The 13469-nt window shown below is 47.7% G+C and overlaps 1 protein-coding gene and 1 pseudogene across 1 annotated transcript; one reads left to right on the top strand and one right to left on the bottom strand.

The window, feature by feature from the left end:
* Positions 1 to 6: 6 nt before the first annotated feature.
* tmem86a (transmembrane protein 86A) lies at positions 7 to 4784 on the top strand. The gene is made up of 3 exons (XM_068739669.1): positions 7 to 27; positions 3667 to 3931; positions 4252 to 4784. Exons 1-3 carry the CDS (start codon positions 7 to 9, stop codon positions 4677 to 4679), a joined length of 714 nt encoding a protein of 237 aa, XP_068595770.1. The 3' UTR covers positions 4680 to 4784.
* Positions 4785 to 8769: 3985 nt separating this feature from the next.
* LOC137894373 (immunoglobulin-like and fibronectin type III domain-containing protein 1) lies at positions 8770 to 12602 on the bottom strand (annotated as a pseudogene).
* Between the last annotated feature and the right edge of the window lie 867 nt (positions 12603 to 13469).

Below are 13469 nucleotides of genomic sequence, written 5' to 3'. Positions count from 1 at the left end.
GGACAAATGGTTTCCCCGGCAACGGTGGTGCGTAGACGGTCCAAATTATATCAAATGTCACGACAGTCGGCATCAGTGTTGTGTGTTTTATTTTCCATATCCTAAATGTTAGCATGTTAGTTACGTTGTTTACGTAGGCTAGCATATTCTCAATGAATGTTAGAGGTAGATATGAAACTACGTTGTTTACGTAGGCTAGCATATTCTCAATGAATGTTAGAGGTAGATATGAAACTACGTTGTTTACGTAGGCTAGCATATTCTCAGTGAATGTTAGAGGTAGATATGAAACTACGTTGTTTACGTAGGCTAGCATATTCCCAATGAATGAATGAATATTGTGTTGTTGGTAGTTTGGTTATATAAGAGCAACGCGTTATTGTCAGCGTCTTATTTTCTCTTACTGTACTCTGTGTTTAGAGAGTACAGTAACAGCAGGAAATCATGTTTTAATTCACGCAAAAGGAGTTCACAGCGGCTGTTCCTTCATATTTCAAATACAGTTTCGTATATTTTTCGAGGGACAAACGAAACCCCGCCGCGTGGCCGTCTTTTTGTCCCCTTGCTGTCCTGCTGTAACGCGTCCAGCAGGTTTCTGCTGAGGCTGCCTTTCTTTTCATTGCCTTTGCTGCAGCTTTAACTGCACGCCGTTGTGCCGGACAGATAGTTTTATACTATTTTAATACGTTGGACCATTTTTTGTGGCCTTGTAGGATGGTGGTGTTATTTTTGATTTGTGCTTACCCTGTCTGAAGGCTTGCAGTATAAGCTGGTTGCCTTAGTGATGATAGGAAGCAGCCACACCAACAAAAGTCTACTGATAATAGGCCAAACTCAAAAGAAAATGATTATTTTTTACCTCTGCAAGCAAGACCTTGACAACTATGATTTTATTTCTTTGACCAAAAGCAGAAAAAGTGGTAAAAATGAATGACTGTCCCTAAATGTTTTAAGGACAGAGAGGTGTGGCTGAGATTATGACGTATATGAGAAATTAAATTGGGATTTTCTTTTGTCTGTGAAATGTAAGAAATCATATTTAGTTGAGAAATAAATCCTGTTCTGCTGCTACGGGAATTTTATTTGATAAATTGTGAACGAATAATTCTAAGTACATGGTTCTTATGATAGGAGTGGCTTTCAAGGATCATTGAATGATGGTGTCAGTTACTTTGGCATCGTCATGGTGACATCGTCGCTGTAGCCACATCTTCCTTTTGACCCTGAAAGCTGTTTGTGATTCTTCATGATTGCGTGACGATGGTGTTACTTCTTTCTGAGTCATTTCTAGATCTGCTCTTTCTTTGTTTTCTTGCCCACTCTGCTTTTAGAGTAGTAATTAGCATTTTTAAATAAACTAACAAAGGGAAGCATCAGTTGGGTTGGAGTATTCTAGTATGAATAGAGATCAAAGGGACTTTCAACGGAAACAAGACCGCAAGGGCCTTTTAGAAACGCTCCTCTTAGACAGGATGTTTGACTGTACTTGTACTCTGACATTCTATCTAATAAATATATTCATCATCATCATGACATTAACTATTGTTCTAACTCTATCCTACGTCTTATTTAAATGAAGCCGCATTTCGGCTGTATTTATATGTCTTATGATAAATACTGGGCGCTTGGCGTAAGCGTCTGGAAGCGTGCCCGTGTCGCAATATTCGCATCTCAAAGCAAAATCATGCTCGCAGGCTGGCTCGTATCGTATGTCAAAGCGCTCAGAGTATTGCTGTATTTATACTCTGAACCAAGGCCTTTGTACACGCTCTCCCTTTGTCTACTTGGATTCTCTGCCTCTTCAGCATCCACTGACTTCCTGCTTGATTCTCTGGCGATCGACCTGTTCCGGGTCTAGACTTCCTCTCTCCCTTTATCAGCGGAGATAAGCCTGCAGAGGATAGTCGGTTCCAGAACCTCGATGCGTCGACTGTCCTCCCGGTAGAAGTTCTCCTACCACAGCTCTGCTTCTGTTACGAAGCCCCCTGCCCCCCTGTGCCTCTTGCAAACGTACGAGTGTGCGGGTCTTTTATGTCGTGTTCTTGACTCTGCTGGCACACGACGAGGCGTGGTTGAATAGTTTCATCCCTGCTGCAGTGTGGTTGGTGAAGAACCGAGCATGTTTGAGCCTTTTTAAATAGCTTTGCAACTTTTGGCTTGAATAGTTTGCTGATAGTTACATAGTTTGCAATCATCACAGTACGCATTGATGTACTCTATAGCTGCAGTGCAATATAAAGAAAGTAATTGGTAAGAATTGTAATCTGATACCTTTGGGTTTGAATGCCAAGTCCCTTTGGACTACAGCAAAGCCTTGTCAGGAGCGTGCACGTACATTAATTAGTGACATTCTTACCCGGTCGAGGTACATCACGTAGCAGACGTGTCGCCGCTCGGCCGAGAGGCTTCTTCAGGTCCGACTCTACCAGTCAGTCAGAGCTGAGGAAGCCTTTAGGATGGGAGGTGAAATGTCTTCAACCAACCCTAAGCAAGTCCAGGTGATTTATCGCTAAGTAATACACGAGCACTGTCTGGGTCATGATTGGACCTGGGTCCGCCCCTTGAGCCGAGATAATCCAACAGATTTTGGTTGCACTTGATAAACAGGAATGACCTTGCATAATCTGGGAGCGCTGCCAGGGCGTCCCCTCCTCTTGTCATCCATTGAGTCTCCCTTTGATCTCGTTGTTCATGGAGTATAATGGCAATAAAGCTTTGTGGTTCGACTCCGGGAGAATCGATGTACTCAGCACTCATTGCTGTTTGTTTTATGAAGGCCGGTAAGTACACAATGGAGATGGGAGGAGTGCGTTCCATACGTTATCTATCTATCTATCTGAAATTGAGTTCACCCACAAACTAGGCAACGTTATTACTTCAGAGAATGTTACTAAAGTAACCTTTTTAAACCCAAAATGACTAACCTTTGTGAGCGTGCGGGGAGCGTACGCTACGCTACCTTGTTGTTTTGTACCTGAACGGGCTGTAGCAGCCTGGAGGCTCTTGTTAGCAGAGAGACGCCGTCCTGTTGCAGCACAGCACACCTCTTACTTCTCACCACCACCTACATTCTTACCTCAACCGTAACGATCTTCTGTAACAACAGCAAAACCGGGCGCTCCAGTCATTGTTCGGAACACATTAAAATGGGTGACGAGCCAGCGAAACTCCGCCCACCTCTGTGTAAACCTCACTCATCCCCGAAAAGGAAATGGATGAAAACGTGTTTGTTTGCTGCAGCTGCTGTAAAACACTATCTGTTTTTCTGTCTGCCGCTGGAACAGGATTCTAGCGGAGCGGGCCGGAGGTCACCTCGTCTGCTCCGTTGAGCAATCGGGGGACTCCTCTTCCTCTTTCCTTCATGCTTTGTGTGAACTGCAGTGACCCTGGTGTTCTCCAGAACTCGAGAGTCCGAGACAAAGCAGGGACGAGAGAAGGAACGTGAGGTTACCCGGAGTCAAACGGGGGGAGGGGCTCTTCCAAAGGAAGATGGCTGCCCCTGTCCATGCCAAAGATGAGCTGACACGGCGTGTGTCGTATTCCGAGCTCTCTCTAGATTAAAGTGCTTCTCAATAAATCGAGTATAATCTCGTTTTCCAGACTGGATGGAATCTTCCCGTGTGAGTACGACCGGCCGTTAAACTGCTGCTCTTTATCTGCCTTCAGGTCAAGAGTGAAGGGCCCAAGTTGGTGCCATTCTTCAAGGCTACTTGTGTGTACTTTGTGCTGTGGCTGCCCACCTCCAGCCCGTCCTGGTTCAGCGCGCTGATCAAATGTCTGCCCATCTTCTGCCTGTGGGTCTTTTTGCTGGCGCATGGCTTCGGCTTCCTCGGCGCTCGCTCCAGTGCCCGAAAGATTCTGGCTGGCCTCATCTTTTCGGCGCTGGGTGATGCCTTTCTGATCTGGCAGGAGCAGGGCTACTTCATTCACGGTGAGGAGAAACGTCGTGCACGGAGTAGAGGCCTCATTGGCCTTTAGTCGTTAATCCCATCGTTCTATACGGGAAGGTGAGCGATTTACAAATAGTGACTGAAGCGTTAGCAAGCGTGAGTTTTTATCTTTCAACCACAAATCAGTCAGCGATAGAAGAACGGGACGTTTATGCTGCGTGTCCGGAGCGTCGTCTGCCCGCGGAGGAATCGGGTATTTCACGGTGTCCGGTTTCAGATCAGCACGTACGGGGTTAACGGGGGCTCGATGGCTAGCCTTGTTACTGTGATGACATCAGCAGGTGTCCTGCCTCCTCTGCAGGTATTCTCATGTTCGCCGTCACCCACGTCCTCTACTCCTCTGCCTTCGGGATGAGACCTCTGAACGCCTCTGCTGGCCTCGTGCTCAGCGCCGTGTCCTCTCTGAGCTACCTGCTGCTCTATCCCTACCTCTCCGGGCCCTTCACCTACCTGGTCGGCGTCTACGTCGGTCTGATCGGCTTCATGGGTTGGAGGGCCGTGGCGGGCCTGCAGCTGGCCAACGACCTGTGGACCTGGACCAAGATGTCCGCCTGCTTGGGCGCCGTGCTCTTCATGGTGTCGGACCTCACCATCGCCGTCAACAAGTTCTGCTTCCCTGTGCCCTACTCGCGTTTCTTCATCATGGCCACCTACTACGCAGCCCAGATGCTGATCGCGCTGTCGGCCGTCCAGTGCCAGGATGTGACGGTGGCCAGGAAGAGAGTGTGAGTGTGTTACCATGACGACCGCTCTGCTAGTCTGCACCAACCTTACTGCTAAGACGTGGAGGCATTATCCACGTCCTCATTGTTACCCTGCCTCAGCCTAGAGACGAGCATTAATATCACTATATATATATAGAGAGAGAGAGGGGGGGCATGTCACTGGGGACCTTCTAGGTGTGTGTGTGCGCTTGTGCATGTGTGTATTTTGTGTGTTTGTTTAGCACTCGTACCTGCCATACGGTCCAATAATTCACCTGAACGCGTTCCTTTGCTGTTGGGGTTCTACGTATTTATTCTCTCCTTGCAGAAAAGGGAGTTTTCAGTTTCTTTAGGTAACTTTTGGTGCTCTGTTGGCGTTGAGGGTCCTCCGGGCCCTTATCGCTGTCCCACGCTGTCCCTGGATTGGGACCACTACTAGGAGCTGGAGCCTTTGTGTGTCAGTGATTCGTGACACACACAAACGAACACGCACGTGAACGTGCTCGTTGCCCAGGAGGAAATGATGGCGCTGGCTCGTCATGGGAGTGAACAGTAATCCCATTACTCCTGATAATCCCTCACAGGTTAGCGTTGTACATTTCAACCTCGGCTCACGGCTCACGGTTGGAGTTTCACCCTGAAGAACACTTTCATCAGACGTTTGTTTAGTTGTGTGTTTTGTGTGTTTTGTGTGTTTTGTGTGTGTATCTGTGACGAGGCAGAACCGACTGAAGGTCAGAAACACTGAAGCGTCACGATGAGGTTCATGTAATCTCTTAAACCGTCTCGTGTCCTTTAGCCGTTGAGACTTTATAGCATCTCATGACTAATGTGTTAGTGTTAAGGTAGCGTTTCTAAGTGGGTTGCATTTATATTTTAGCTTCATTTGATCTTTAAAGTGCGCATGCCTGCCAGTAGCAACACCCCCTGACTATTTCCTGCTATCATATATCTACAATTCTGTGATTAATAATCCTAAACTCAATTATTAAAGAAAAGAGTGCAGGAAAATCAAAGTATTAATCATGAATAAATTCAGGAAAGGGGGGGGGGGGGCCTTGTCGTGTGCTAGTATTGTATTGTATTGTGCTGTACACATGAAACGAGTTGTCATGGAAACAGATCCTTCGTTTTACCTGGTCAGTGACCCACCTGAGCTGACCTCACGCATCATAAGTGTGTTTCTGCATTCGTTAGCATTTCGTTAGCATCGACCGCAGCACGGCGCTCGGCTCTATTTCTGTCCCTTCTTCTCCTTCTGACCGCTCCTCTTCGGCTCCACATTTCAGTCCACGTTCCGTCATTGCAACTTCTGATTTCTTTGTGTCTTTGTGTTTCATCCACCTCGGCGACGGAACGCATTCTTTCGGACTGTACTGACGTCCCCGACGGCCCGCGAGCGTTAATGGAGTAACGTAAGAGACGCTGGTTAATGCGGCGAGTCTGGGCTTAGTCCTACCGACCATCACTGTGTGGAAATGTAGCCAAGCACCACTTTCTCTGCCTGCTAGTACGCTCCTCATGACTACAAAAGCGGAGGAATTACTCTTAAATATTTCTGAGATTATTCTTGTTGGTCAGCTGACACTTTGAGAGCTGGTCGAATGCAGAAATAAGCTCAGATACGTTGAGGACTTGGCAGTCGTTGCGCTTATTTGGAATGTTTAGATTACGCATCGTTCCCATTTTTAATGGATTTAGGCACAGATAAGCTGAAGTCATTACAGACGGTGAAACTCGTTAGCATTAGCGCCCTCGTGTGGTCGCTGTTTGTTTCGCAGACGGCATTCCAAGGAAGGAGTCTGCGATATTGTACCTGGAATGGGGCGCATGGGGGGAGACTCTCTGTTAGCCCCCGTACAGATGGGGGGGGGGGTCACTCAGACCTCTAGATTACCTGCCACTGGCCACTCTTTCCTTTTGCTGTTTCTTGTGATCTTTCATTCAAAGGCTTTGCTGTTAATCCGCTGTGTCATCATGCAGTGACATTCAGAACCTAGAGCTGTGTGTGTGTGTGTGTGTGTGTGTGTGTGTGTGTGTGTGTGGCGTACGCTACAGGTGTCCTATTACATCGCCGACAGGAGTGTGAGCCTGAGCATGAAGTATTTAAATCTGAATCTGCTGCATTCTGCACTTTTCTGGACCCGGGCCAGTCAGTCGATCTCAAAAGAAGAAGCTACAGTATTTAAAGGATTGTTTGTAATATATTATCTTAAGTTCGGTATATGCTCCCTTTTCCTTCACTCTTTCCATTTCTGTAAGGGAGAATGCAGAAACTAACATGAATGCACAAGAAAGCAATGCATCTAAAGTGTTACAGACCTCTATGTATAGATTGTTTTTAATATTTTAAAATTATTGTATCTAAAACTGAAAGCAACTACAAATGTTTTTGTTTTTTGCCTGTCACTGTGGAAAGAAAACTGGCCTTGTTTTCCAGAAGTTCTATTTTAAATTGTTCTCTGTCTCCTCGTAGATCCTTTACAATCATTTTGTTGAATGTTATGAACAAAGTTATATTGATATATGATAAACTTGTCATCCTTGATTTTCACAACGTGATTTATTTCTTTGAGTGTAGAGATTAAAAATATTTAATGCTGTAGTAGAACTGCTATGAATGTGAATACCTATTTGAGAAATAAATGCAAATGCAATGCAACTTTAAAAGTAAATGTTTTGTCTTTTTTGCTAGTTTGTTTCTCAGAATCAATGATATTTATAGCATTTCAGTTTTCGTGTTTCCACAGCAGCTAAAGAGTCAATTTGACTGGAGGACAACCGAGAGCTCTGTTCTAGGAGTTACACACACACACGGACACACACGGACGCACACGCACGCACGCACACACACACACACACACACACACCATCTCATAGTTTATTCCTTTGAAAGCCATGCCAGGTCTCTCCAACTCCATCCAAGGCCGAACCGTCAAAGAACTCCAGTCTGTTTGGTTTCTATGGTGATACATTTGCAAGAAAAAAATAATGCAAATGAAACTCTCACAAAGGATTACAAAAAGGTGTTTTTTAGCACTTATCTTTTAGCTGTATAGATTTATTAGAATCTTTCTTTTGTCAGAACGTGAACCCTATTTGGGAACAGCAGCCCTGGTTTTGGGACGGACTCGCTCGTCTTATCGTGCCTTAGCTGGCGAGGAAGGAGGCGTAAGGCGTGATGGACGCCAGCTTATTGTCCATCGGTGCTGAATTGTTTTTAACCTGGCACCCTGGCACGGCCAGCCCCCCAGCTGGCTTGGGGGGCTGGCCGTGCCCCAGAGGGGTTGCTTGACAGGCCACGCTGGGACAGCAGCGGACCGCGCCGAAGCTGTGAGGCTTCACACACTTCGTTCAGAAGGTACTTCTTTTTATTTGTTCTGATTTTCACAATGACTCTAAAAATGTAGCTTTGGATTCAGAGGCTGAAATAAAATGTATCATTTCCCTGTTCTGTGTGAAATCCCTGCGTTTCCAGACGACACAGTTGTATTCTAAAATTGAGAGACTACAGGTATTTGAGGGGAAAAGGATTCTGGCTGCTTCACAGCTCATCTAATTTGGATTATGGTACATGCAAAGCTGGGAATCAAGTCGTCACCCGCTTAGTTTCATTTCTAATCCAGTAATCTAATAATACCCAGACAAAGAAAAATGAATAAATAAATGTGTGCCTGTCATCACTAATATTTATTTTTGGGTTGTTCATGCATCATGCTTGGATTCTTCAGGCAGAAACAAATGATGACATCTAATAAAGGTGGAGGCTTAATACAAGCTCAAATTGTATGTCAAGCAAATGAATACGCTGCAGTACTTTAAAGGCGGGTAGAAGTGTGAGCAGTTGCATAGTTGATGGTGTGTGTGTGTGTGTGTGTGTGTGTGTGTCACTCAAGTCCTTAGAGAAAAGTAATTTTGTAATTCAAAATTCATTATGGGGAGACAAACATGTATGGTTTCGAGAGAAATTCCATCCTCTCACAGGAGCAAAGATGATACGAACAAGTCTGACATCTAGTGGGCGTTTGGTTCAACTGTAAAGCGCTGCCTCTAACTCAAAGCATTGCTAGTGACAGTACATGCAGAATAACGTTAGTGGCCAATTGGCAAAGGCTCTAGAAGACGTTCTCTTTGTTTGCCTGATTGGCCAGGCTCTCCAGCAGACCCTTGTCATCCTTATCTGGAAGAAACAGTCTAGAAGTTAGCCACGCAAACATATAAAGGTGTGGCTTCCTTCTCAAATCATACCGACTATGATCAGGGTGCAGGAGCAGCTGGCCTTCCCCAGCGGGTTCTCCAGCACCAGGGTGTACGTTCCGCCATCCTTGGTTCCACAGGTGGGGATGACCAGCGTGCACACGCCACTGGCTGCGTTGTGCCAGAACCGAGGGCAGTCAGGTACCTGCAGACCCTCCTTAAGCCAGTAGGCCTATGCAGGGGGATGATGACGTTAGGGTCAGGCTCATAGATAGATGGACGCCCCGCCCTGGAGCCAGATCCTTCATACTTGTGGAGTTGGCACGCCCTGGTAGGCGCAGCCACTGCGCACGGCGTGGTCCTTCAGCGGCAGCAGGAATGCAGGCTTCAGCTGACGCGATGGTGGGGCCTATTCCTTCAGCTGAATGCTGCCGATGCACTCTGAGACCCGGATGAGTAGAAAGACGGGGGCGGGGGGGTGGAGACGTCATTAGTAATTCTAGAACTTTGGCACTATGCGTATCCCTTATTCACCTTTCTCCTGGACAATGATGAGCGGTTCCTTGGAGTCCAAGGGACGGCTGTCTCCAAAAGAGTTCTGTGCAATGACTCTGAAGTAGTACTTCCTACCGGGAAGCAGTCCGGTGACGGTGTACTTGCTGCTGAGGACCCGCTCAGCCATGGTGAACCAAGAGGCAGTACTGGTATCACGTTTAAGGATGACGTAACGCACCCCCTCGTCGTCGTCAGCCAGGTCCGGCGTGGGGTCCCACTGCAGGGTCGCAGTGCCGGGAACCTCCTCTTTCAGGCGGAGGTTCTTTGGGGGTCGCGGGAAGTCTTGGGGGGGGGGGGGAGTGAGTACAGAACATGGATGATCATAATGGCAATACAGATAGCCCCCAGATGAAGTAAACTGGGCAGTTAGAACTTCAAATGCAGTATTTAGAGTGTTGAAAAAGGAAAGATGCACATCCCTGACCTGTGACCTTCACAGTGGTTTCATAATGAGCCTCTCCATAGTGGTTCACCCCAGAGTCGGACCGCTGGGAGCTGGAAATGAGGAGCTGAGAGTGATTCTCGCTCTTGGTGATAACTTCTCGACCAGCAGTGATGACGCCGTCTTTGAACCATGTTGCCACTGGTGGAGGGGAAGCCTATCGGAAGGTTTGAGGGGTGATCAACAATGGGATAGACACGATGGAAGCGATCAATCGAGTCTTACGGTGAAGCTGAGGTTAAGGCAAAGTGCCATTCCAGCTCGGACCACCATCCGGTTCCTCAGCTTCCCCTGGGGGTCAAACCCGGGTGCCGCTGTGCAGGGTCAAACACAAATGAGTTAAAAAAGAGAAAGCCGAGTCAGACAGGAGAAACGGGGGCCGTCGTACCAGGCGGGGGCATCGCCAGGACACCTCCCAGCAATTCAATAGGCTTGCCGACTCCCCCCTCATTGACAGCTCGGATACGGAAGTGGTACTTCTTCTGTTCTCGGAGTCCTCCTACCGTGAAGGCCGTCCCAGCAATGGGAACCTTCGTGGCCTTCGTCCACTCTCTAGCATCTTCAGGGCGAACCTCTACAACGTAGCCCGAGGGCTCGTCTCCCAGGTCTGCAGGAGTCCACCTCAGCGAAATGGAGGAGTTGGTGGAATCAGAGACACACACGTTCCTCACCAGCCCAGGAGCTCCTGCAGAAGACAGGGAAACCCCGCGTGTCTGTCGTGTGCTTCAAGATAGGCTTAAAAACAAACCGGTAACATCTTTCAATAGAGATTCTACCGGAATGAATGAGCAGGAAGTGAGTCGCTGGCAGTTTGCCTGCTTGGAGTTTGAATGGTACATGTTTTGTGTATACACAGTATACGGACCGGCACCAGACTCACTTATTGGGTCTTTGGCCCGGGCAGCATTAGAGGCGACGCTGGCGCTGCCTGGTCCAGCCCTGTTCTCACTGGTGACTCTGAACTCGTACTCCATGTCTTCCAACAGTCCTTCTACCAGGAATGTTGTATCTGAAAAGAGCAGTATTATATAGTGAATACCACAATGATATTTACTGAACACATAACCTGAAGCATTTAAAGCGTTCTGCCTCGTGCCTCACCTGTGAGGAGCTCCTCTGAGACCGGTAACCAGGTGTTACTCCCCTTCTTCCTCCTCTCCAGCATGTAGCCCAGAACCGGAGCTCCCCCATCGTGGACTGGAGGCGTCCAGCTTACTGTCATGGTCTCCTTGGTTACACCAGACACTTGAATCTGGGATGCTGCCCCTGGAGGCTCTGAGTGGGTGGATTAACAAGAGACGGTCCTCAAATGCATCTTATCCACAGACGCCTGGAATGCTTTTAGAGGTCGTTGGCATGACGATCGTTTCTAGCCTAACTGTGCACTCACCCACGGGCTCTCCGGCGCGCTCCTCCTCCGTCTCCAGAGGCTCGCTCATTCCCTCCGAGTTGGCGGCCCTGATGCGATACTGGTAGGCCTGGCCCTCCTCCACGGTGTCGTCGCTAAAGATGGTGGCGCTGCCGTCTGCGGCGCCGGCCTTGGCCCAGGACCGCTTTCCTGCCACACGCCGTTCGATTACAAAGCTGCTGACGGGCTGCCCCCCGTTGTCACGAGGAGCTTTCCACTTCATCTTGATACGCTTTCATGAAAGCTCCAGAAACTCTACTTTTCCCTGAGGAGGCTTGGGGTGGTCTGGGAAAGGTGGGCGGTCACAGGTACAGGTATTAAGACCTGCTTCAAAGGGACCAGATTCACTTCTTGCTGTTCAATCTGGGTCCCGTACCGACCACATTGAGGTGCAGGCTGGCGGCGGCGGCGCCGCACTCACTCTTCAGCCGCAGCATAATTGCACCTGGGCAAAGCGAGAGGAAACGCTGAGGAGCATGGACCTGAAGTTCAAGGGTCATTTTGTGAATATCCAAGATGGGACGCCTACCTGCTGAGCACCAGTGAGGTGCCATCAGCTGTCCTCTCCATCTTGGTCCTTTCGTCCTCCACGAGCTCCACCCCATCCTTGTACCAGGTGACTTTGGGAAGTGGTCTGCCTTTGAAGGGGATCTTAATGGTTGCTGTGTGACCCGCTTTCACAGTCACGGGTTTGACCCCCAGCAAGTCCAGCAGAGAGGAATCTATTTCTGGAGGGTCTGGGGATTATTGGATATAGATGAGGAGGCTTTTCTTTCAGTGATTGTCACACGTTTATATCAGTTTCAGCATGGTTTTAGTTCAATTAGTTCATTGTGTTTAGAACAGAACCTCGGTTCTCTGTGTTCAGGACAGAACCTTGGTTCTTTGTGTTTAGAACAGAACCTCGGTTCTTTGTGTTCAGGACAGAACCTCGGTTCTCTTTTCTTCCTTTGCGTTTCCAGGCAACGCTAACAGGCAGGGATCCTAAATTAGCATATGCATAATTCTCGTCCAATAATAGTCGTTTATGAACATGTAGAGGGATATTATGGGATGTGAAGGACGCTTCTTGAGGAGCTTGCCTCACCCTCTTGGGCAGTGATGGGGCGCAGCTTCTCCTCAAAATGTGGGACGGACTCCCCCTCTGGGATCTGAGTGGACTTCTGCACCTGACTGGAGGGCTCTGAGGGAGGTCAAAGGGCACCGTAAAGTTCTGGTGGTTAAACGAGAACGCAGGACAGATCATTCCTACCCTCCGGGGTGCTTGACACGCCCTGGGAGACCTTTCTCAGCTTGGTGGAGAACGTGGAGGACATCTGCCCCATCTGTTGCTCCATCTGTTCCATTCTGCCCCCAGTGGATTGGAGGAGTTCTGCTGCTATGACAACGCTGATTGGAGCCTTTCTGCTGCAGACACAAGTAGAAATGAGAATTTACAGTTTAATGCTGGTTAATTTGTCACATCTTAGAAATGTGTTGAAATTACTCCTCATATATACATATATATATATACATACTATGGCATGCCGTTCAGGAACTTATTATATATATATATCAAAAGTGAGGTCTGAGAATATGGACCGAACTCTGGAATATATATTTTGATATATATATTCAGACATTTCGGTGCACGGGAATATGTATATGGAAACTGCGGTATAGTGGTTGGGGTCCCGCGCTCTCACCCCCGCGGTCCGGGTTCGATTCCCGGTTGGGGAGTCAGACTGATCTTGTGTCATTAATAGAGTCAGCTCGAAATCTAGCGCCTTCGACCCCATCACGTGCGTCAGATGGACACTTACAGCATGTATTACAGTACAAGTACAGTCACACAGCAGCATGTATTACAGTACAAGTACAGTCACACAGTAGCATGTATTACAGTACAAGTACAGTCACACAGTAGCATGTATTACAGTACAAATACAGTCACACAGCAGCATGTATTACAGTACAAATACAGTCACACAGCAGCATGTATTACAGTACAAGTACAGTCACACAGTAGCATGTATTACAGTACAAGTACAGTCACACAGTAGCATGTATTACAGTACAAGTGCAGTCACACAGTAGCATGTATTACAGTACAAGTGCAGTCACACAGTAGCATGTATTACAGTACAAGTACAGTCACACAGTAGCATGTATTACAGTACAAGTACAGTCACACAGTAGCATGTATTACAGTACAAGTGCAGTCACACAGTAGC

The sequence above is a fragment of the Brachionichthys hirsutus genome, chromosome 5, assembly GCF_040956055.1.
Source record: "Brachionichthys hirsutus isolate HB-005 chromosome 5, CSIRO-AGI_Bhir_v1, whole genome shotgun sequence".
NCBI lineage: Eukaryota > Metazoa > Chordata > Actinopteri > Lophiiformes > Brachionichthyidae > Brachionichthys > Brachionichthys hirsutus.
The sequence above is the reverse complement of the archived record's forward strand: the minus strand, read 5'-3'. Positions and strand labels throughout refer to the sequence as shown.

Coding starts and splice junctions, on each gene's coding strand:
- tmem86a (XM_068739669.1), top strand. CDS start 7: ATGGTTTCCCCGGCAACGGTG. Junction 28..3,666: donor TGGTTTCCCCGGCAACGGTG/GTGCGTAGACGG, acceptor ATCTGCCTTCAG/GTCAAGAGTGAAGGGCCCAA. Junction 3,932..4,251: donor GCAGGGCTACTTCATTCACG/GTGAGGAGAAAC, acceptor CCTCCTCTGCAG/GTATTCTCATGTTCGCCGTC.